The sequence below is a fragment of the Patagioenas fasciata genome, chromosome 16, assembly GCF_037038585.1.
Source record: "Patagioenas fasciata isolate bPatFas1 chromosome 16, bPatFas1.hap1, whole genome shotgun sequence".
In the NCBI taxonomy this organism is placed as follows: Eukaryota; Metazoa; Chordata; class Aves; order Columbiformes; family Columbidae; genus Patagioenas; species Patagioenas fasciata.
In genome coordinates, this window is record NC_092535.1 from 1,842,033 (window position 1) to 1,866,422 (window position 24,390).

At 48.1% G+C, this 24,390-nt stretch overlaps 1 protein-coding gene across 2 annotated transcripts in view; it reads right to left on the reverse strand.

The window, feature by feature from the left end:
- TOX2 (TOX high mobility group box family member 2) overlaps window positions 1-24,390 on the reverse strand; it is a 137,767-nt gene that overhangs the window by 69,169 nt on the left and 44,208 nt on the right. For both annotated transcript variants that reach the window (XM_065850222.2, XM_071815560.1), the window contains exon 2: window positions 14,082-14,147. In XM_065850222.2, coding sequence (XP_065706294.1) covers window positions 14,082-14,147 — 66 coding nt within the window. The remainder of the gene's footprint in view (window positions 1-14,081; window positions 14,148-24,390) is intronic.

Consider the following 24,390-nt stretch of genomic DNA (forward strand, 5'->3'; position numbering starts at 1 on the left):
AATGGATTGAGTATCTGTGCTCCTCCTTATCCTGTAATTTAAAAAAAACTAAATACACAAAGCTGTTTATTTGTCTCATCAGGTCCCAAGCCAGTTTTTATTAAGCTTGGGGATGCTGGGACAGCAGTGGAGCTGCCCCAGCACTTTATGAACAAACAATACCAAAACATCCCCATCAATCAATATGAAAGAGAAAATGCACTACGAAACAGCCCAAGCCCTCCCAGAATTCACTTCCTTTCCATTCTGGGGGCAAAACTCACTGAGGCATTGCTGATATAATGTGGCTTCCTTGGTACATATAGAGAAGATGTATAAAGCTGCAGTGAGAGCACCGCTAATGGCTCTTTGAACATCCCTGCTTCATTACGGTACCAGACAAAGTAGGCATGTTTAATGTTTAAACTTCCAACGACAAACGCCTTCAGCAAATAAGTTTTATGTATTTATTCAGTGCTTCTTAAGCACCTGTTGCCTTAGCAGCTAAGGAGCTGCTTACCTTTTTGTTTTTTCTTTATTAAAATTAAGAACATGTCAATGCTTTGCAAAGTGCCATCTTCCTCCCTCCCCTCTCTCCTCTTTATCCCCAAGAGGAGCTTGAAATCCTTTACCAGTCCATCCACCGCAAAACATTTCAGGCTGCCAGGAAGTTGCCGAAATGGGAAAAGGAAATTAACTGAAATCACCCGCGCAATAAATCACCTCCCACGTTATCCCAACGACCCCCAGCCCCAGAAGGTGGCCCCAGCACACGGGACACGTGCCAAAGCCGGACACCTCCGAGCCAGCTTTGCCAAAGCAAACCCTGAGGTGAGACAAGCAGGAGCATCAACCTGATATCACCCTCAGCAATGGGGTTTGGGCAGGTGCCGCCTCCACAGCCAGGGCAGGGAATGTCCATCTGCCACTAAGCCTGACCTGGTCTGGGTTGGCCAAAGGAGATATTAAAGGTTACCCATTGGATTAGGATGCCTGACTACTTGCAGTCCCTAAATATGCAAAACTCATCAACATGTCAGCCCTCCCAGCCCACAAGACGATCACCTGGGACCTCTCTCTTATCTCCTTTGCATTTCCTGAGCTTCTGAGCACCAACAATTACAAACTTTCCTCCACGATGCCAAGTGCAAGAATTTTATTCATTTACTCTCTTATCCGAAGCAGAAAGTGTCACATCACAAGAGCACAAAGGTGCCGGGCTGTTAGGGAAAGCACAAAGCACCAAGAGACTCATGACAAAATTGTGAGAAGTGTAACACGGCGCTTGGCCAAGCTCCCAAATCCCCAGCGGAGCTGTGAAAATCTCAACCTTAAGCCTCCAATATGTGAATTTTGGCAAACAAACAGATTTTATCTTTAACAATTTAAACTTTTTTTTTTTTTTTCTTTAATAAAACCAGGCTTATGTATGGTATCTAAAAATAAAGTCAGGAACACAAACACACACACCCCACTGTGAGGGGAACCATCTATGTCCTAAATCACAGACACCCATCAAATACCGTCTAAAGCATTAAGCAATCTTGATAAAAAGAATAGCTAGAATAGGTACCATCCTTTCAGGAAGAAGGCAAAAAAGAAAACCTTCAAATTAACAATCAAAATAGCAATGTTTCCCTCAGGTAACAGCAACTCTCCATCTAGAAGGCCATCTGGGCCACCAGCCTGCAGGCCACAACCAGAACCAGGAGTGATCACCTCCAACAGTGGCAGTGAGAAAGGACTTCTGGAGGCACTGGCAGGGCTGGGGGCGACGCACAGTGCTTGCTGACACATGGAAGAGCTTTGCAGAGGAGATGAAGGTGCAAGAGGGCTCACATCAACACTTGCATGACCTTCATCGCACGACCACGAGGGACCCAACCCAACACGCAAGGCGTGAGATAGTAGGAGCACCATGCTCAGCTGCATGGAGAGAAAACCATCTTTCTGGAGGCCAAAACAACCGAAACACTTCATTCATTAAGCAGCTGGAAAGGTTTTTCTATTATTTTTACTAGTTCACAACATGTCAGGTAGAACCTCAGTTTTCTGAAGGAGGATGGGCAGAGGTGGAAGAGCCCAAATCAGAACAAGATACTAATGGAGAGGCACGGGAGGTTCTAAGCACAACAGGTCTGTGTGTAACAAAGCCAAGTTGTCAGCCCCATCGTAAAAGTTCAAGTTCGCCCAGTGTAGTCAAGGGCTTCAGCTGCCACCTTTCAAACCCAAACCCACAACAAAGCCCAGATATTTCCACAAACCCACGACGACTCAGAGTCGAGTGCATCCATCGCTAATACTGGTACCAAACTGGGTACCTCAGGAATCCTGTGTGGTGTTACCAAAAAGCATCATCCCAGTCTAGTCTCAAATATGTTCAAAACGGGACAGGTCCTTTTGAGGAAGATTGCTAGAGAAGCTCGGCTGCAAGCTAAGCTGCATTGTTTTTCACCACTTCTCCCATTCCTACTCTTGATATCAAATAACAGGAATCTCTTTCTAGACTGGACCAGAGGGAGGCAGAATTCAGCAGTCAAGGATTGCATGAACAAAAGAACAAACACCCAAGTAGAAGGGAGTAGGTGTCTCTAACATGGACGTTGCAGCAATCCTTGATGCAGAACTTCTGGAAATGAGGGCAAGTAGAAGAACTACAGTACACGTCCGAATCGCAGTCTTTCAAAAATTAAAGACTACAGCAGGAGCTGCTCAAAGAGTTTCAGAGTTCTCAGCTTTTTACAGAGTGGCTTTCCCTTTTTGATCCCCAGCATCTCTGAGCCAGCATGATCAATTCATCCCCGAAGTTGCATTCAAGTGCCTTTCCCTGCAGCTCATCTCTTTACGTTTCACGACCGATTTTCTTGGGAAAAACGTAAAGGCCGGAGACGACAGCGTTTTGCTAACCAGTCCTTTGTGTGTGCAAACCCACAGGCGACCGCACGCGGGGCTCCGCGCTGGCACAGGGGGGTGGAGGGAACATCGCGCTTGCACAAGGATCAACGTGAACTGCACCTGCAAGAACGCATGCAAATACTCGCGCAAAAATGCACGGCTTTCAACTTTCTAACACTCCCACAAGAAAAACATCTGCTCGCTTTATGTAGCTCCTACTGCTTTGCTACTTTTGATGTAAACTAAGACTTTTCCCTTCAACGTGTTCAGCGCAGGGAAGCCTGCCTTGGAATGAGGGGTGGGCAGGTGAGGACCACGCATCTTCCTATTGATACTCGCATGGGCTCCCAGGCTTGGAGCATCCTGACCTGCGCATGGAGGAGCGTGACCTGCTGCAACTTTGTGCCTGCAGAAGTGACGGCCACCCTCCTCCAGCCAGGTCTATGGTGGAAACACGCACCTTTCGGGTATCTGCTTCCAAAATGCACCGGGAATTGCCAAAGCCAGGGAAAATAAAGGCTCCTTGAGCTCAGAGCTCTGAGCCCGGCGTGGGGTGCACAAGCTCTCAGCGCCACGTAGGTGTCCGGTTTTGTTTAGAAGTCATCTGGAATTCTTAAAATAAATTTGCTAAATTGTCTTCCAGAGACTGATGGCCTCTTTTTTTTTTTTCTTCCCTTCTTAATAAACTTTCAGGGGTATCTTTATTGTTACGTCTAATTTTAGAGAAAACGAACATTTCCTGAGATTCAATTTCTCTCATAATTGTTGGAAGGAAACTAAATTGTCTGCTGTAAACATTCACTGTATTGTGTGAAAAGTATCTTTATTACAGCCCACTGGGAATACTAATAAAGTTCCCAATCCTAGCCCTTCCTCACTTTATTTCTTCAAACTCACTTTTTTCCTCTTCTGTACCCATTAATGTCAGTTCAAACATTCTGCAGGCAAGACATGAGAACTTAAAATATATTATTTAACAATCAAGGGTAGAATAAAGACTTGTGAGCAGCAAGATCCTTTCTGCCTCCTCTTTGGGTGCTTTCTATTACAGAAAATGAGAATGGCTATTCCATTTGTCTGTGTGCGCGCTGGGAGTTGATGAAAAAAATCTCATTAGTTTAGTCTGACATATACTCAATACGGCCTATGTACATATTTTTTTCATTTTATTCTACAGCTGCAAAATGATACTAAATTTCATCAGATTGGAACGAAAACTGTGGTCTTGGAACATTTCCCTTTAAGGTCTTATATTTATTCAGAATTCATGAATCATTTTCCAGTAATACAACTACAATTATTCTTAAAGTGTTATGTTTGAAGGTTTAATATGAAATACTTGCAAAAGGCTCTTTTTCACTTTGATAGTTTGTAATCTTCATGGTAATCAGATCAGTTAGCCCCTTCGCACGGCAGCCAGGAAAACACAATTTAATATGAATCTCATACTCTTCATTCATGTTTTAATTAAAGTAATAAAAGCCAAGTCATATTTTGCCCTTTACAGTGTATACAGATGTATAGATCTGAGTTACGCAGCCTCAGCTCAGACACTTTCGATGATTGCTGATGGATTTCCTAGTTTGAGACAAATTTCATAGAATTACAGAACACCAGGTTGGAAGGGACCACAAGGATCACCTGGCCCAACCTTCCTGGGCATAAGCCCAGTCCAGACAAGCTGGCCCAGCACCCTGTCCAGCTGAATCTTAAAAGTGTCCAATGTCAGAGAATGCACCACTTCCCTGGGGAGATTATTCCAGTGGCTGATTGTTCTCATCAGGAAAAATTTCCCTCTTGTGCCCCATTGGAATCTCCCCAGGAGTAACCTGCACCTATTGCCCCTTGTCTTTTCCATGGGACTCCTTGTAAAAAGGGAGTCTCCATCTACTCTGTAGCCACCCTTTCAATACAGGAACATGATGGTGAGGTCTCCCCTCTCCCCAGTTGGATGTGATGGCCTAAGCATTGCCACTTTGGACCTTGTCCATCCCCTAAGTCCTTCAGTTGAAAGCCCACCTCACCACGTTGACCAGCCTGCTGCCAAACATTCCCTTGACTCTTCTAGACATGTGGATTCCACCCCTCCCTAACACACTATAGTCATTGAAGAATGTCCCATTGTCATGAAAGCCAAGAAACACCTCACGACGGCACCAGCCATGAAGTCAGAAGCTGATTTGCATTATACATCTATTTCTGGCTGCACCCTTTCCTCCAACTGGTAAAAGAGAAGAAAAGATAACTTGGGCACCAGTACATTTCAATGGCACCCCCATGGCTTTGTAGTCTTCCTCAATCCTTCCACAGCCCTCATCATCCTCCAGGACCTGCAGAGCCCCAAGATGATCTGCTGAAGCAGGTCAGGCCATCATGGCGCTGGAGCGGAGCCCAACCCCGCATGCATCCAGGACAACCCCAGAGCTGGTGTGCAGCGAAGGGCTCGTTCTGCAGTTGGCTGAGGCTATGGGGGCATTTTCCTTTCTGCACAGGCCTTCATCCAGACTCTGAAGTGGAAAATAACGCTTTCCTGCTGGGAGTAAGTGGCTCCCCAGTTAATCACGCTGTTGTGACAGCAGACCCAAACACCCGCTCGGGCTGGAGCTCCACTGAGAAGAGATGTAATAATCAATCAGTTGGGAAAGGAAATCCCAAGAGCAGCAGGCCATGGGTTTTTTTCCATATTCCCGCTGCCCAAAGTGCTACATTTCCACAAATAAACACACTTTTCCAAAGCCACTCCCCAGAGGTCCATTACAGAAGCAAGCCAACCTCTGCAGGAGCCAAAACCAACCTCCCCAACAGGACGCGGCAGAAAAATCTTGCTCGTCACGGCTAACCCGTAGCGATGTGATGGCATTATCAGAGCTCAGCATCAATCGTTAGCATGTAAAGACCTGGCTCCCAATCACGCTGTGTCACAGCGGGTAACTCGGGAGACCAGCGGCGAGGAATTAGTACAGTGCAAGGAGCTGGAGGATCTGAAGGCAGAAGGAGCTTGTACATAAAAGCTCTGGGATTGCCTTTGTCTGAAGTGACAGCCACCACTCAAGGACAACCCAGCAGCGGAGGGGCATCGTCAGGGGGTTTAAAGCAGAGATAAACGCTGTATTAATGTGATACTGATGCTTCAAGGATGATCTGCTCCCTCCAGAGCTGCCCCACGTCCCCCCAGGTGTCGGTCTCCACCTTGCCCGGGGCCACGCTGACCATCAAAGGCAGCAGCTCTGTGTACACCACGTGCGGTCCATTTACAGCAGCGTTGAGCACTGTGGGAAATCCCTGATAAAGTGACACTTTGTTGGCTGACGGATACTGCACACCACCCTCCCCTGTATTTTACTGCTATTTTATGAGCTGTTGGCTTTACAAGCTCACCCGCATTGCTGGCCAGACAGACCATGCCACAGGAGTCCCCACGCATGCCAGCAGATCCCCTCCAGGGTTACTTAGTCTGACCAGACCTGGGCTGTGCCCCACGGTGCTCTGAGCAGCCCCAGTCACTCCAGCTCCTTCACCCCCCCAGCACACAGGGAGACTTTCTGGACTCTCGGGTCCCCATTTCCTTCAGCCCCACTGACTGGCATCGTGGCACTTCTGTGCCAACAAACACCCACATCCAGCCTTCTATCAGAGTTCCTCTTGGTATCAATATTTTCTATATGTAACACTTTGGATCAAGATACAGCGGCATCCCCCAGGCACCCAGCACCTCCCCAGCCCCTGGGAAGCTGGACCATGGACCAGAGCTGTGCTGCCTCCAGCCCCGGACCACTCTCCTGCATTGATTAGGGGTTTTTTATTATTATTTTAAAAATATTTCCCTACTTATGGACTTCTTCACCACAAAAATACATCAGAGCTCTGCTTGCAGGTCCTCGTGCACATTTTGATCACGCTCCTTGCAGACTGAGGGCTACAGCCAGGCGTGCTGCTTAATAGAGATGCTCTTTACCATTAGATCAAAACCTTGAGTTGATTCTGATCCCAGAAGCCCTGGGAAAGACTTGGGAAGGAGAAGGAAAGGTTACTGCTCGGATGGACCTGAGGATACGTGACCTGTGGTCACTTGGAAGGTCACAGAGGAGCAGGGGACACTGCTGAGCCCTCAGCTGCAGTGTCTGCCACTCCTCTGCCGTCCCACCACTGCCCCAACCCACCCCAGGATCCTTCTCCCTCCTGCCTTTGCCCCTAAACCCACATCTATTCAGGAACCTCAGTTCCTTGGTGGAACATCTATGCATGGAATTCAACCACTACCACAGTTTCAGAGTTTCCTGTCCCAACAAGGCACTCCCTGTATCACCTCGTGGATATCTTCAACTGTATAAGATGCTGGTTTGGTTTGTTTTGTTTTTTTCCCAATGGAGTGAATGCAATAGAAACAGAAACTATCCATTTCGGTCCAGGACCTGCTCAGTTACATTCGCTTTGCACTCTGTGATGCTTGGTGGCTGTTTTTCAAGCACCCTGCTTCTAACAACATAGGAATCCTTTGAGATCAAGGGCTGAAGATGTTCATTCTGCTTATAACACCAACAGATTTTTATATTATTATTTAAGCGCTGCAGCCAACCCTCCACCAGCAACAGAAGCTGCTCTTGCTATGACGAAGTTATAGGAATCGCTTCCTGACTGCACCTTTCAAAAACTCCACTGTCACACCAGAGTTCATGCAAAATTCACAAGCCTGGATCATCAGCTGCAGTTGTGCTCACCTCCCAAACCCCGCTGGGAAGGGTTTCCATTAGCTGCTGATTATAATAAATGACATGTAACACTCTATTGTTCATTCTAAAATAGTACATGAGATTCTTCCTGACTTGTCTGCTGAGAAAGGCATTTAATATCTATCAATGTCTTCCCTCTGTTTTTTTATCCTCTAGCACAACATATGAAGTTATGCAGTGTTACTCAAAGAACAGCAGGGAAAGAGCAGGGTCTGTATTTTAGCAGGGGGTTTGCACACTCCCAAACTCTGTTTAATCCTCTCTTTCAGCTGAATCTGTATAAACCTCTCATTTCTCTTCACCAGAGGCCTTTTTCATATACATATACATATATATATATATATATATATATGTTCTAGCAATATTTCCAATATATCACTGCAAAGGGGTTGAAGAGTCATCAGTTTTTTACTTTAAGGTCTACCCTGCCCCTGTGGTGGTCGAATCTAGGCTTCACAAATATGGATTATTCGCAGCTTGGAAGGGAGCAGGATTCTGCACAGAGACAAGACAGCGAAGCTCAAGGAATACAAGACTGCTGGAAATTCAGGAGCATCAGAGCTCCCCACACCTGGGGGACAGGTTCCCTCTTTTTTGAAACCTTTCTGCTTGTATCAGTGATTTTCCCTAACACTGACCATGCCCTGTCATCTGCTCCTGTGATCAATAGCTCAAGCCAATCAATAGCTAAAATTAATAGGTTATAAAGACCCCAAGACCATGGTGGGCTCTGATTTTCCCTCCACCGCTCTGCTGTGCAGTCTTTACTAGGACAAGACTCCAGAGAAGGATCACCCAAAGGTATCACTAAGCCATGGGTATGGCCTCCCGGTTTCTTCCAGAGCAAACCCAGGTCTGAGACAGTGGCTGCAGTGACCACAAGCAACCTGCTGGACCTTAGGAGCTTCAGGGACCAACAAACTGCTGGAAACTCCTCCGAACTCACACGTTTCTCGGGTCCAGCCAACGTGAGAACATGTTATCCCTGAGCAATTGCACGCTGTCGTTTCACCGTCCGCCACAGAGCATCTCTGCTAAAGCCACCGATGGATGGAAACCCAAAGTCTATATTGGTCCTGTCTTACAGCTTCCTACTAGGGCAGAAGGAGCAAGAACAAGGAGAGGATGACCCGTTGTCTTCATCAGCAGCACCCAACTGCCCTCACAGCCACTCCAGGACTGCAGTCATGTTCCATCTCCATGGTCCCCATCAGGGACAGGGACCCCCACACCCACACAGCACAGACCCAAGTTAATTTTATCAGCTGTTGACATCTCGTCTGCAATTCAGCAGAGATCAGTAGGAGGCCCAGGATGTGGGAGGACGAGGCGTCTGCCAGGATTATGACAAGGTTTGATGGCGTGTTTTAGAGCAGGGGCTGCCAAGATGAGCTCTGTCTAGTCTGGAACGTTGGCAGAACGCGAGGACGGTATCCACAGCTTTCAGCACTGTCATTAATTTCTAATTACGCTATCACTTGCTTTCTACATTATTGCTTATTTACCAAACACGGCTTTATTGTGCCATCCAGTTCCTTATAACTAGCAAACCCATTGTTATGCTAAAATGAACGTTCTAAATGTTATTTATTATTTGATAAACCTTGTGCAACCCTGAATGAGGACATTAAATGGCAAGAACACTACTTCAAAATCCCATTTTAAATAAGTCACCAAGACAGCTGTGCCTTTATAAAACACATTAGAGTGGCACTCAGAGCACATATGGCTCAGGGATATATACAAATTATACAATTTCTGTCATTCGATCAAATAAGAGGGACGTTTTGACCCCAGAAATGAGTCAAATGTAAGTTGTAATTCAAGCCCCACCGGAGGCCCTGGTGGTAATGTATCCTGACGGCTGATCAAAGAGCCCTGACCATTTGACCCACCAGATCAGCGACTTACTGTATCTATTATGGCTAATACAGACCCGAGCTTGAAGATATATGGAGATAAGCAGATAAAGGGCAATAGACACAGTAGATAAATGTTGATTTATACGCATCCATGCACACAGATACATACGCAGAAGGATTTCATGTGTGTACAAAGGGGCAGGCATGTATAACCCCACACTAACATTTATGTAGGGATACATTTGAAGACAGATGCTGTGTCTGCGTGCGTGCACATGACACATATAATGTCTCTACTCCATTTCCCTTGGTGCTTCAGCATCACCCCCACACTCAGCTGAGCTCCTGATGATTTGCACTCAGCCAGAGAAAAATCCACCTTCTATTTTATGCATGCGCTGTCATATACAAACATTTATGCCCACGGATCTACTTTCCCAGCACTAGAAACGTGAGCAGCTCCATCCACGAGTTACCCGCTCTCGCCCTAACGCACACAGCCAAACCAAAGCCCTCTCTGCTGCAATACGGGGTCATCGACATGAGATGTCTCACCAGCTGAAATCCTGCTCTTTCAAGGCTCCTGTGCAAACCTGTAGCCCCCCCCCCACATCCACAGGAGAGATGTGGTTCCCAACAGCCACGTTTTTGATACACAAATGGGCAGCATGAGTGTGCCTGCCATGGTCTCATTTAAAAATAGCATTAGGAGGATATAAGAAGAGCGTTAGGAGAAGGAAAGGGTGTGCAAATACTTTCTGTCATCGCATCGTATTTTCAACACTCCCAGTTAAAGCAGCTGTGTCCTATCTGTGTGCTTTGTTACAGATGCAAAGGGGCGCTCATGCAGATGCATCTCCCTGGCCTGAATAAACTATACCGATGTAGGACAGCATTTGCATGAAGAGTCACACAAACTAACTCGGTGGTACAGAAACAGGTGTGTTGCTCTGCCGGGATAAGCTGGGCACTGAAAGCTCCTGGGATCAGGCAGAGGGCAGCATCAGGAATGCCCAGTGGTAATTAACCATCTCTTTCGTCCTTCAAAGTCGCCCATTGCCCAGCCAGCAGCCAGAGACGCGACGGAGGGAGGAGGAATGTGCCCAACGCTCCCCCAAGGCTTCCCAGAATGTCCCCCTGTGGCGCGGGCACAGAGTCACAACAAGCCGAGGGACAACCCTTCCCAAAGCCCGGCCATTCCCACAACCTGCCCGAGCAGCACAGCGAGGTACTTCCTGCGTTATTCACCTGTATCGTGGGACAACGAAAACTTCTTGCAAGGTATTCCCAGGCGTAGTTAATCCACGTTTGTAAAGCACCTGTGGACTCTTCTCACAAGCGCAAAACTCTCAATATCAAACAAAACCAACCTTATTCTTGTCCAGCTACGTGAGGAACTTCCCGAGCTTTGCCTTTCCTGGTGTTACTCTCCCTACCACAAAGGCCTTACATAAATCACTTTTCTTACTGATATTGTGGGTGTTTTTACATCTTTTAACAGCACCACTGCATTTCTACTCATCTTCCAGAGTACATCATATGGCTGGTAATCCTTGGGATGTTTGCATTGCTTAATTCCTTGTCTCTGGGGAATCAGGGAAAGAAAGAGACAGGAGGAGGAAAGGAGGAGGAAAGGAGGAGGAAAGGAGGAGGAAAGGAGGAGGAAAGGAGGAGGAAAGGAGGAGGAAAGGAGGAGGAAAGGAGGAGGAAAGGAGGAGGAAAGGAGGAGGAAAGGAGGAGGAAAGGAGGAGGAAAGGAGGAGGAAATTTACAGGGGTGAGGAATGATGCTCTGCTGACTTCATGAGACACAACAGACACCTCACTCATCTTGAGGGTCAAATGTCCGCCACGGTTTGATCAGGTGTCAAGTTGCATTTATACTCTGGCCTCTGTTGGGGGTTGAATTACATTTCACATTTGACTCACGTCTGAGGTCAAATGTCCCCCCTATTTGATGGAACAAGAGGAATTATTTTCCCCAAGCGGGCTGTGCTGCCGTGAGTCCGGATCTGTCAGCACTCGCATTATGGTTCAGGCTCCTGTATTTCTACATTCAGTTCTCGGCCAAGTCACACAGATTAATTTCTTGCTCTCCCACCAGCCCTTTCCACCCACCTGGAAGCACAAGAGGGGCTGGAAGCCCTTGTGCAGGGCTGGGGTTTCTCATCATGACGGTCCCACCCCAGCAACACACACGCTCACCAGGTAGCGTAAAACTGGGTAAAACAACCAAGCGTGACCTAAACCAGGCGATGTGAAGCTGCGATTTCCCATTGTTAATGCTGGACGTCCCAGCCCCTGCGCCTGAGCTGCGCTCAACGTGAAGCTGCTGAGAGCTGCAAATTCCCAACGGCGCCCAGCGCAACCAGGTTTAGACAAAAATGGGGGGAAAAATCCCACCCACCATGCCCATCTATTACAGTGTGATGGCTTCAGTAACGGGTGCGTATGGTTTGTCTTTGTCCCCAGGGATCTCAAGGGCAACATCCCACACGTGCTGCACGGACATTGCAGGGCTGGTGATTTAGCAGCCTCTCAAGTGGGATTGTGAAACGGTGCTCCTGCTGTTTAACGTACTCCTTGAGCTTACAGCAGGTTTAGCAAACAATAAAAAACATCTGGAAACCCCATTTAAATAGAAGAGTTGTGTTGCTAGTCATAAAGTCATGACCACTGCTATAATGCACTCTCCGGTAAACAAGTGCTGATGTGCAGGTAAATAAAGGGAGAGGATGAACTAATGAGGGTGAAGGAGGAAGGCTGCTCCTCCTCTTCCTCAGCCAAAGCTCATGCTGGGTGTGAACCACCACTGACACCTTTGCAGGGCATTAACTGGGATCCTCATCCCGCTTCCCTGCTCCCCTCCTTCCATGCTGGGAACGGTTTTGGGGGTCACTGAAGCATCTCATGGGGGCACCCACTGTGGCAGAGCCCTGGGTGCCACACTGTGCCCCTGCACCCCCCCTTGGTCCCACTCCCAGCTCCTCTCTGACCACCCCAAACAAAGCAGCACAGGGAGGGGAACCGGAGACACAAGACAACACAAACTTCTGTTATCCATATTGCTCTCCGCTCCCCAGGGAGCTTCTGCTCTGGGAGACAGAGCAGCACCGTCTTGTGCACAAACCCAGCCCTGTAATAGGGGGCACCTGCCCCTTCTCCACCCTCTGCCAAGAGAAAGCTGCTTCCCCCCTTCTCCTCCTTAACTGCTATTTCAAAATAGGAAATAAAGTTTGCCAAGTAAATAGAGCGCAAATGGAGAGTAAACTTCTATTTCCCAGGTTACAGGGATCTAGGCTGGTTGGGTTTATCCTCCCTCCCATGTCCAAACGCTACATGAGCCCTCCACCCTGCTTTCAGTTTAATAGGCATGTATTTTAATTGCCACTCGTATCCAAGTGAGATACACCATGGATGACTCACTAGTGATGCAGTAGTAAGTACCAGACCCCGGTGGCAGGAGAACACCGCGGCCTCACCCCAGGTCCAGGGCAATAGGACTCGAGCTGTATGGAAATCGTCACACGGCTGCCTTGCCTGATTCGCGATGCTTCACCTCCACGCGACATAACCCTGCACAGCCCCTGATGCATGTGGCTGTGGCCAACCAGGCCCCACAACAAAATGGCCCAGCACAGCCCAAAAATTAGATGCAGAAAGACAACAGCAATGAAGTTGCACTTTCCCTCACGAGGCAGCTGGATGTGAGGAGATGCTTTGTCCCAAGGGTGCAGCATCAGGCACCTCCAAGATGCTCAGAGTCCCCAGTACTCTCCCACCATGCCAGGCCACCTTGGGAGGACACAGATGGGACAATCTCTCATCTCCTGGTCAGGAGGACAGGTAAGCACAGGCTGAAGTTCTCACCTCCCCATAGGACCTAAGCATGGGTTTAACTCTATGTTTAGGGCTCCCCTGAATGGACATGTCTGTACCATGTGTATCCAAACTCAGAGACAGCCCTGAAGGCTCAGGCACCTGCAAGATGTGAGCACTTCTATTTTGGTCCTCCACGTGTGGGTTTATAGCTCCAAAACAGGAAACCTTTGATTCCTTTTTCTCCCCGAGCCAGTTAACTGTTAATCTATTTAGCTACCGGAAATACTCTACGTGAGGGAAGGAGACACCTGAACTACAGACAATACTTGGAAACTTTACCACGTCCAGAAACACCAACTGCACCTTCGAGTGAAGGATGCTGAGGCAAAGCCACTCAGCCTTGTTGGAGAGCTGTGGCTGAACTGGGCTCTGGGAAATGAGCCTGACAAACCATATGGTTAACTCTTAGTTAAATCTGTTCCCTGATTCATCTCATCATATTGTGGAATAAATTGAGTACGGTTGGACACGAAGATCCTGAGGGTCCCTTCTAATCGCAACGATTCTATGACAGCAGCACTGGCACTCAAGCGCATCCCTCTCCCCGGACCCAGAGCATCCACCGCTGCTCCTCTGCAGCAACCGGGTTTGCAGCCAGATGTGACCTTATCCATGGATCCCCCTGATGTTCCAGGGGTGCAGATTCACAGAGTTCCCGGCATTTGTACTTTGACTTAGCTTAAGTCCCTTAGAAAGATCTCACCACGCAGCCCACCCAAGAAAATCGTCTCTTACCTGATTTGCCGATAGAAACTCCTGGGCGTTGTCGTTCATTCCCATGTACATGTTCTCCCCATCAAACTAGAAAGACAAAAGAAAGGTAGAGTTAGTGAAATGCCACCTGCACACCATGCTTACATGCATCCCAAATACTTTCTTGGCTCTTCACACCAATTCCCAAGAGAAAATCCTGAGCTGGTCCTTTAAAACTTTTGAGGATGTACAAGTGCACATACATCACTGTTATTGCAATGGGACGTGGTAAGATAGCACTTTCATGTTAATTTTTCAGTCAAATAATGAATTAATCACTCCAATTCAAACAAATCAACCAAACCTATGCAAAACCACAGATGCATCCAGCAGCAAAAATTACCCAAATGAAGTTCCTGCTAAAATTCCCACTGGACCATCCATCAGCCTTAAAAAGCCAACTTTGAGTGATGGAAATTTCCAAGACAGGCAGGTCCTATTCAGCCTCTTCCAGACACCTACATACTCCATAAGCGCCAAAGCAAACCTACAGCAGCGATGCCGAAAGCCACTCTGGATCATGCACGAGGGGGTCTCTGTGCAGCGCCCCATTCCCCATCACAACAGCTCGCTGTTCTTTGCAAGCTCTGGCTGCAAGGAGGGACATTTCCCCATCTCCTCTGCCCCTGCCTGCCCTGCCGGGGCTCTGCAAACACACCTACCCCCTTCAACCTGTTCTGAACCGCTAAGCCACTTATCAGGCTACAAACCCTCCCAGGAAAACTGCAAAACTCTTCTCATTAATTAGCTACAGCGGGAGCTTTTCACTTGCTCCGATTCTGAATGAAGGAAAAAAGCCCTCCAGGATTGTCTCCGGCTCAAAGTATGGCTGGGGCAGTTCTCGAGGCTAAGTTCACAAATTAATTACGGCAATAAAAAGGGCTACACCATAAAACACTCCCCAGACAAGGATGAAGGTACCAGCTGGGAATGACACCATACACTTAACAAGAGGAAGAGCCAGATGATGAATTGAAGATTCTTCACCCCTTGCGTGTTATCTTGCTCTCTAATATGAAGCTGATACTAGTTAACAGAAATGGGTCATATTAAGGCTAATAAAAGAGAAATCTAAATAAAGCCAGGTGAAGATTTTCAGTGTAGACTATTAATTACACTTCCATTTCTCAGAGTGCCACAGGATTAGCTATTAAAGTCGGTGAGTTAGTAAAGCCAAGCGGGGGTAACCCAGCTCAGAGTGCACAGACACTCTCTAATTGCCGAACCATCCTCTGGGATAGCTGAGGAAACCAATTAAAAGCTGCAAAATCAGAGGGGGCGTTGTGACGCTCATTAACTAATACCCACAGCAGGGTGGAAGGGGATCCCTGCGCAAAGGCAGGGTTTTGTTAAACCTGCCGGCGGGGAAGGAGCCACGGGATGCAGCAGCAGCACCGGCCGCACGGGTTTGCCGGGACAAGCCGCTCTCCCAGCGCTATCGACTGACAACCCAATTTCCCTCTGCCTGTAAAACAGTTGCTACCATAGCCGGCCTCTGTTACCACTGTTCCTGCCGGAGCTGCTTCCCGGGGTGGAGGCTCGGTCAGCTCTATGGTTTAAACACCCTCTGCCAACCCAGCGAAGGCTGAACTGGCCGGAGCGGTGGTGGTTTGGTGGCGATGCCGAGCCCTGCGGCAGCACGGTCCAGGCTCTGCAGGAGGAGGCATGGGCAGCAGCGTGGGTTTGGAGAATCAATCTTCATAGAACAAGCAAAATTAAGGTGCCGATGTCCCCCTCCTGATGCTCAAAAGCTAACTGCATCTGGGGACTGCGCACTGGTGAGCTGCATGAGGGCTGTCCAGCAAGCAGCCCTGAAGAGAGATAATATACTCCAGTGGGGAGATAGTTCTCTCCAATCCCAGAACCAGCCAGGAATTTGGACTGCAGAAATATTTACTTCAACATCACAAGGAGGTTTTTTCCCAAGTAAGAGCTTTACCACTCGGAGAGATTTGAATACACAGACGATGCACATCCATCCATCCATCCATCCATCCATCCATCCATCCATCCCCCTTCCAAACACACACCTCGCTTTTGCCCTCCTCCAGTGCAGTGTATTGCAGACCTAGGTTAAAACAAACAGTTCTTCTCCAGGAAACAAAACTCACCTGGAAATCCACATTAAGAAACAAAATAAACCAAAAGCAAAACAAAGCAACAAAACCAACAAAATCTGTCTTTTCACTGGGGAGGTTCAGGGCAGGACAAGCGCTCTGCTTTATCTGTATCATTTTATTTGTCAGAATACTTTTTTATAGCTTTCTACTGTTCCCCTACCTCCTTCTGCCCCCAATGCCTTCATAATAACCGTAATGAATCCTGCCTTCAAAATCACTGTGCCTCTGATTGCCAGCCTGAGCAGCCAGCCTGAAAATCAAGACTCAAAATGCAATGGGAACTTTGGAACTTCCCCACTGCTGATTGGATTTCTTCCCCTCTCCTCTGGGCTACGAGGGTGAAAACAAATTTATTAGAATTTCTCCCATCAGGATACTTTTTCAATTAGACTTTTGCCACTTATACACCAGCCAGGTAGAGCAAATAAGTAATGTGCTCTCCCTCTTCTCATTATTGTTTCACTACAGAACGCACTTGAAAACAATCAGCCCCATCATCACAGGCAGATTTACGGCACAAACAGACATTTTAATATTTCCACTTGGTTACAAACGCTTCCTCCCTCTTCGCTTCGGTCTCACCCCTGTGCGTGTCGAGCCCCCCAGGCAGCTCCAGACCTGGGTGCATCCATTCATCACCCTCTGTGCCCCCCCAAAATCGATCAAACCTGTACTGAATGATACACACATGCAGAGTGGCAGCTATCATTATCAAGCCCTAATTGGAAAGGAAAACACACTCTAGTACAGTCATCTTAATTATCTTTTTCCTCTTTTGTAATTATTTAATTTTTGTTATTCTTTTGCTAATAGAAACAGGCTATTAAACAACTCAGTGGCTGTGGCCAATTCTCCCCCTCTCCTGCATTAAATGAAGATGAAGCGGAGCTGAGCCGGGCTCACTCTGCTCGGCATCCAAGGCACGCTGGTCACCTGGAAACCCGGGAAATGCAAACCCTGCGTGGCCAAGCTGGGAAACTGGGAGAGGCAGGAAGGTGTGAATAATTGCTTTCCCTTCATCTGAGACTTGGACCCATTTTTATTTAGCTTTCACTGACTTAATGTTAGCGATGGAACAGGCTGCCCAGGGTAGTGGTGGAGTCACCATCCCTGGAAGGGTTGAAAAGACACAGAGATGAGGTTCTTAGGGACATGGGTTATCGCTAGGTTTAGGTTACGGTTGGACTTGCTGACCTTAAGAATCTTTTCCAACCGAAACAATTCTATGATTCTATGGTGGTTGCCCACAAGCGCAACGAGAATCAAGGACTTCAAAAAGGACCTTTAAAAGCCCCACTTTGCCCAATCCCAAGTCAAGCTTGCCTCACGTAACACGCTTAGGACAGAAACTCACACAACTTACAAAAAACCAAGCAACACCCTCAGAAGAAACGGCCCAAATTCCTAGCAATGGAACCCGGTGCATGCTGCTGAACGAATGCCAGCGAGCTGCCCTCGGCTGCAGGTGACACGAGCTCTGGTCCAAGGAAGGGGGGCACAGGAGGCGGTTTTGGCTTTGGATAAGCAGACAGACGCCATCAGCCCTGTTCGAACAAGGAGTCCCAAGGAACTCAGGGTGACGGACGCAGAGCTGCGTCACCACTGCAGAAATTCTCCATGGGACACACTATTTCGGGTCTGAGCAAGAGATACAAGGGCAGTTGTCTTCTGTGACAAAACACCCTCTGAAACTTAGTTTTTTCATGGAGAATTTACTTAAAAATACATGTTTTTTCCCTACGTTTTCCCCAGGGCAGCTGTAGCTGGCGGCGCAGCGCCGGGGGCAGAGCACTGCTCTGCACCCACCAGCCCACGCAGGATGCTGATGATGTTCTATGAAGCGCTTTTCCTATTTTGATTGCTTTTCTAGACTGACTTGGGTTTGTTATTTTTGCGATACGACGGTATTTTCAAACCTGTGAACGTGCCCAGAGGTCACGTGGGTCCCACGTTAATGAGATGAAAATGAGTAAGAAAAATAAATGCACGCTGCAAGCTGGGACAGACCCCAGAGCAAAGCAGCTGTGTGATCTGCGGCTCTGTGCAAACACAGAGAATCAATGTTTGTTAACTGGGAAGGACCCAGTGGAAAGAAACACAACCTCCTGCCAAGATTCAGAGGTGTTACTTTCTCATGGATGGCACTGCCAGCTTGTACGATCTTATTACAAATCTCATCACATCCTTTTATTTCCTGATAGTCATGAGCTGAGCTGAAAACCTCAGCTTCGTAAGAAATACGTTGGCAGCGCCCATGCCAAGAACGGCTTCAATGGCACCCGCAAGACCTCGAAAATCTTCCAAACTTCTTATTTAAATGTAAGTGTGGTGGGGTTTGGATTATTATTTTTTATTGTTATTTTATTTTGAGGAGTCTTACCTGAATTTTAACACTAATTGTTGCCAATACTGGACCGGAGCACCTTAACAAGTCCACTGAGGATTTGGAGCTTTTAAAAAGTAGCATGTTAATGCAAATCCAGCAGTAACTAAAAGCCATCATCATCAAAGAGCTAAGAATGAATCGGAGGCTTCCAGCGATTCCCACTGCTCCAAGCTACACGCACTTGCCTCTCGGTTTTGCCTCCTTGTGTCAGGACACAGGAGATGGGCAGCAGGTCCCCTCTCATGACAACCTCATTTCCAAACAGGCTGCACTGGAGATATTGCCCTTCACAGGGGATGCTTGGGATGTAACTGCTTTCGGTGCCCAGCAAGCTAAACCTCAGCCACCACCAGCATGGAGACAGAGTGACTATAACGCCATGCAACAAACGTCTAAGCTTTTAGTGAATAAAAGTTAAGATTTAAGAAAATTTGCATAGCACAGTCAATGTCATATTTAATACTCCCCATTAAAAATACTATTGAAGCCCATGTGTTGCTGGAGATTATATTGAGAATGAATCATAGAACCAATCACAGAATGGTTTGGGTTGGAGGGACCTTCCCAGCCCCCCCAGTGCCCCCCCTGCCATGAGCAGGGACATCTTCACCAGCTCAGGGTGCTCAGAGCCCCGTCCAGCCTGGCCTGGGATGTCTCCAGGGATGGTTCAGCCACCACCTCTCTGCCCAACCCGGGCCAGGCTCTCACCACCCTCAGCATAAACAATTTCTTCCTCACATCCAGCCTGACATGTACATTTTGATGCCTCCAACACCACCCTACCAACCATGAGGAATATAAATCTTCTTTAGAAAGTTTTACAGAAATAGTTTGGGTTTTTTTTACAATTAATTTTTATCAGACAAGCTTTATTTGAGTGGCGTAACCACGTTCTGCTGTAAGTACATTATGGCCACGCTACTTCCAGCCCTGCATCCCCCTGATGCTGCTCCTGCTCATCGGGCTCAGCCCTATGGGCACTGGGCACCGACACCAAACCCAAGGACCCTGATGCTGTTAAGGACTGATTTGCCAACACACATCTCTGCCGTGTCCCTAGGATGGGAAATATTCACTGCAGCCCTGCCCCTGTCAGCGCTGCTGCCCGCAGAGCTGCCGCTGTGATTTCCTGCAGGAGTAATTTAGCATCAGGCATCTTTGGGGAATACATCACTGAGGTTCGCTTAATCTCTTTAACTGCAGTTTCCCCATTAAGGTCTTTACACAACCTCTGGCCTAAAGTGATCTAGTTAGCATTATTTATCTGTCCGCTGAAATGCTTGGGTAGCCCCTCAGTTGATCCTGTCAAACAGGGTCACGAGCTCAGCAATGGATTTATGACCCTCCCCAGGACCCTCCTGGGAAAAAGCTCCATCCCGGCCACCCAGGCTGGCCACGTGCCGCAATCCGCTTCAGGACAAATGTCATTAAAAGGGAGCAAACCACCACGGCAGGTGTCAGTGCAGTACGTCCTTCAGGGGCTGCACATCCGAGCACCTGCAAGAGCCACCTGGGCTGTCCGGGGCCAGGTTTTCTGCATGCCGTCAATATTCTCATATGTTATCCAAGGGTAAAATCAGATTGATACAGATTAAGTCCTAGGGCTTAAAAACCATATAGTAAGAATTGGTTTGGTTGGTTGATTTGTTTTAAGAGCAATTCGCAAATAGGATGAAAGCCTAATAACAGTTATCTCTCAAACACAGCAGAAGCAGGAAACCTGCTGCACAGCTGGTGGTGTGAGGGCTCCTGAGGTACAACAGGGGCTGGAAAGAATCTAAAGCCAGGTGGGAAAGACAGGAATTACCTGTGCTGAAGGAGTTTTCAGTGGTTCCCGAACCAGAGCATCTTCCTTGGAAAGATCCATCTGAGCAGCTCTCGCACTGGGTTAACAAGTACATGGAAAGGGTGCAATGATTGTCCTGGATGGACTTTTCACAAGGTTCCTCAACAGAAAGCCCTTAAAAACCAAACCCAACTTGTCGTGGGGCAAAGGGAAGGTCCTCTCGCTCAGAGACAGCGAGAAGATACTCATCAGGTTTTAGCAAGAAGGTGGTCATGGTTCACAATTCATCCGCACTGAAATCTATCCAGTTCATAATAGAAGTGATCTAGAAGGATTCAGGTTTATTAATGAGACACAACTTATTCAGGCTAGCCCAAACTAAAAGTGACTTTGAATGGTTTTGCATTAAGACTCTCACAGGACTAAGTGGCAGCGAGGAAATGGAAGATTAAATTTAATGTCAATAAATGCAAATTAATGCGCTGGAGAAAAGCAATCCTAACAATGCAGACACGACAATGGGCCTTAAAATAGCTGTTACTGTCCAGAAGGGAAAACATATATTCGTTCTGGAGAGTTCACTTCCAACTTTTGCTCAGTTTTGGCAGCTGCCAAAAACGCCATGCGAGTTTTAGAAGCAATTAAGAAAAGAACAGAGAATGAAAAGCCAAACATTATTTTGCTATGTGTACAGTTAGGAGAAGGAGAGAGGGCAATAGCAGGGAAGATTCAAGGTGTGGAATGGCGTACATGGATGAGGAAAAGAGATGATATAGAGGGACTCGCCAGAGATGTAAATGAAGTAATGAGATGGGAACGGTACTTCTCTGGTTGTTACAGCCCAAAATGAAGGAGGCAGGTACTGAAATAATGAGCTATTGGAATTAAACAGTTCCCAGAGAAGTTCTTCATTCAGGACTCAACAGTGAAACCTCTTGCTGCGGGATGCTGTGGCCTAGAAGGGTCCAGAACAGCAACTGGACAAACTAGAGGAGAATGGTAAATCCAAACTGTTGAGCTCATGGTGACCCTGACCTGTGGGCTGCTGGAAGCCCCGTGGGCAGATGTAATCTCATTAGATATTAGGACGAACTATTTCACCATGTGGGTTGTCAAATATTAGACCAAGCGGTTGTGGGATTTCCATCCCGGGAGATACTCAGAGCTGAGATGTACCAGGTGCTGCACAACCCCACCTGGTTGGCCTTGGCTTTGCCTGGGAATCTGGGACACACAGGGGTCCCTCCCCACCAGAACAATTTGGTACGTGGGTGTTCCTGCGATACGTGACCACGCGATGCTCGCCCAGGTGGCCGCAGGGACCTCCACCCCAAGAGCATCTCCAGAGTCCCCTTTTATCCTCCTGCACTTGAGGCTGGAGAGATCCCAAATGCCACCACTATTCAAGTGACAGCGTTCATTTATCTAAGAGACTGGCTGGTTTTCTGTGAATGCCACGCACAAAATCATTGTTATTACATTATTCGCGGGGAACGGACTTAAACTCATTTACCTGGACCTTTCAGAGCCTGCAAAGGAGTTCAAGCTCTTCACAGACACACACAGAAAAATCTGTCTACTGAAAGCTACAGGGAGAAGCAGAATTTAGTCCTAAGACTGACATGGAAAGAGATTAATTTTTTTTCCCATTTCATATTCTAATTGCAATTCTTCTCCCCTACTATTTTCTGTTCTCATTACAGTCTTAAAATTGCTCTGCAAATTCTGCACCTTATTCTGCTCTTCCTACCATCTTTGTCATGGAAATGAGAAACGGAATGTATAAGCATGAAAATATTGCCGAGATCAAAATTCTGCTTAACCCTTTCACGTGCGACTCCGAAAAGAAGCCGAAGCAGCATGGACCAGCTAATGCTTCATCCAGCCTCCTCTCCTTCTCCCAGCCGCAGCGAGGGAGCAGAACGATGCTCAGGGACATGTGTTATTAATTTAAAGGCCAAAGGTGCTCACGCACACATCTCCACCGTTCAGGGAGGAGGACGGCGGGCATCCTTTTCAACTTAGGAGGTTTTGCTGCTGAGGGCAGATATTGATCTAATGCAGTTTGATCATGTTTAAATGATTGTGTTTACTTCTCAGCTTTCAGCTGGCTGGGAGAGGTGTCGCACGGTGCTTCGAGCAGGTGGGTGCTCCATCCTCCTCCTCTGGAGCACAAGTGTGATGGGGGTGGTTGAGGGACCTGGGGGGTTCAGCTGGAGAGCAGGAGCTGAGGGGAGACCTTCTGATCTCTGAACTGCCTGAAAGGAGCTTGGAGCCAGGGGGGTCGGGCTCTGCTCCCCAGGAACAAGCGCCAGGAGCAGAGGAAACGGCCTCAAGTTGCGCCAGGGGAGGTTGAGGTTGGATCTGGGGAACAATTTCTTCCCCAAAGGGCTGTGGGGAATTGGAACAGGCTGCCCAGGGCAGTGCTGGAGTCACCAGCCCTGGAGGGGTTTAGAAGGTGTTTAGATGAGGTTCTCAGGGACATGGGTTAGTGCCAGAGTTAGGTTATGGTTGGACTCGATGATCGTGAGGGTCTCTTCCAACCAAAATGATTCTATGATTCTCTCCCACCACCAGATTCTCTCCTCATCAGAGCTGCAGCTTTGGCCAGACCAAACCTTCCTTGACTTCTCTCAAAAGTTTGGGCATAAATAAGGAAAAGCAGCAGCCTGGGAGGCGAGGAGCAGCTCCTGACGCCCGCCCTCCCAGCACACCCCTGCTTTCGCCCAGCACCTCTCCAGCCCCATCGCCGGCCACGCTCAGCGCCGTTCATTTTGCAAGATACGATCGCACCGACGTGGCTGCGAGTTTCGGGCACGTACGTCACTTCCTTTCTGAAGCCAAACAACAAGCACATCCTGCATTGTTTATCACGCTTACACAGGTGTTCAAGGAGTTTATCTGCAAAAAAAAAAACTAACCCCAAAACTGGCCCTTGTTGAGCTGCTCCTTCTCCCATCAGCAGCTGAATAACGCGGAGAGCTGCAGGCACCAGCCTGTGCTGGAAATGCTGCTGCCCTGCGCGGTGCTGGGAGCGAGGGAGGGAGGTAACTGAATGCAGCACATTGCCTGGCACCGGGCTGGTGTGTACACAGCCTGAGACAAATACAGTGAGTGATAACGAGACTTAACTGCACCGCCTGCTCCACTTGTAATTCACAGGAAACTAAAGACAGGCAGAAAACGTACAAAAATCTAAAAGGGGGCTCTGTGTAAGGAACCGTGCCAGCGTCAAAGGCACCTAGAAACATTGGTTTTTCGCAAGATAAAACCTCAGCGTTGAGATAAAAATAGAGCTTATACCTGCCTGTCTCAGAATGCTGATTTCGACACAAGGACATCAGCCCTGGCTGCAACCAGAGGTATCGCTGCAGGGGGCTACACGTGGCCACCGGCACCAAATATCAGAGGAGGCAAGGGAGTTGTCGGGAAGAAAGGAACCTTAAGCCAGAAAGTTTTCCCATCCTATAATCTCGAGGCGGGTTTGTCCCTCTGGGCCAGGGAGCGAGCAGGGACCCCGCGAGGGCAGCAACGTCTGCACGCAGACCGAGCCCAGGGCTGCAGGCGGTCGTCTGGATGGGATCAAAGCGACTCAGTGTTGAGCAAACCATATGGGGAAAATACCCCCAAAGCCCTAAAATCCTGACCTCTACAGAAATAAAAAAGCAATTTCACTGGAAGTCTGGTGCAGGAGCAGTTGGAATACACCCCCAGGCAGTGGGGGGCAGCTGCAGGGCTGGGGGGAGCAGCAAAGCCAGTGTCTGGAGCCAAAATCCACCACCGAAAGGTCGCAGCGGGACAACCCAGCGGTTTGCAGACGCTGCACGCACGAAGCTGCGAGCGCAGCCGTGGTGTCGCGACCTCGCACACCGGAGACCCGAGACGTGCAGCCCCAGGGTTCGACAGAAGCTAAGGCTCAGCAGTATTTCACACGGGCAATAAAATCACATGGGAAAAGCATCTCCACGGGCAGCACGACCACATCCTCGTACCTCCCGC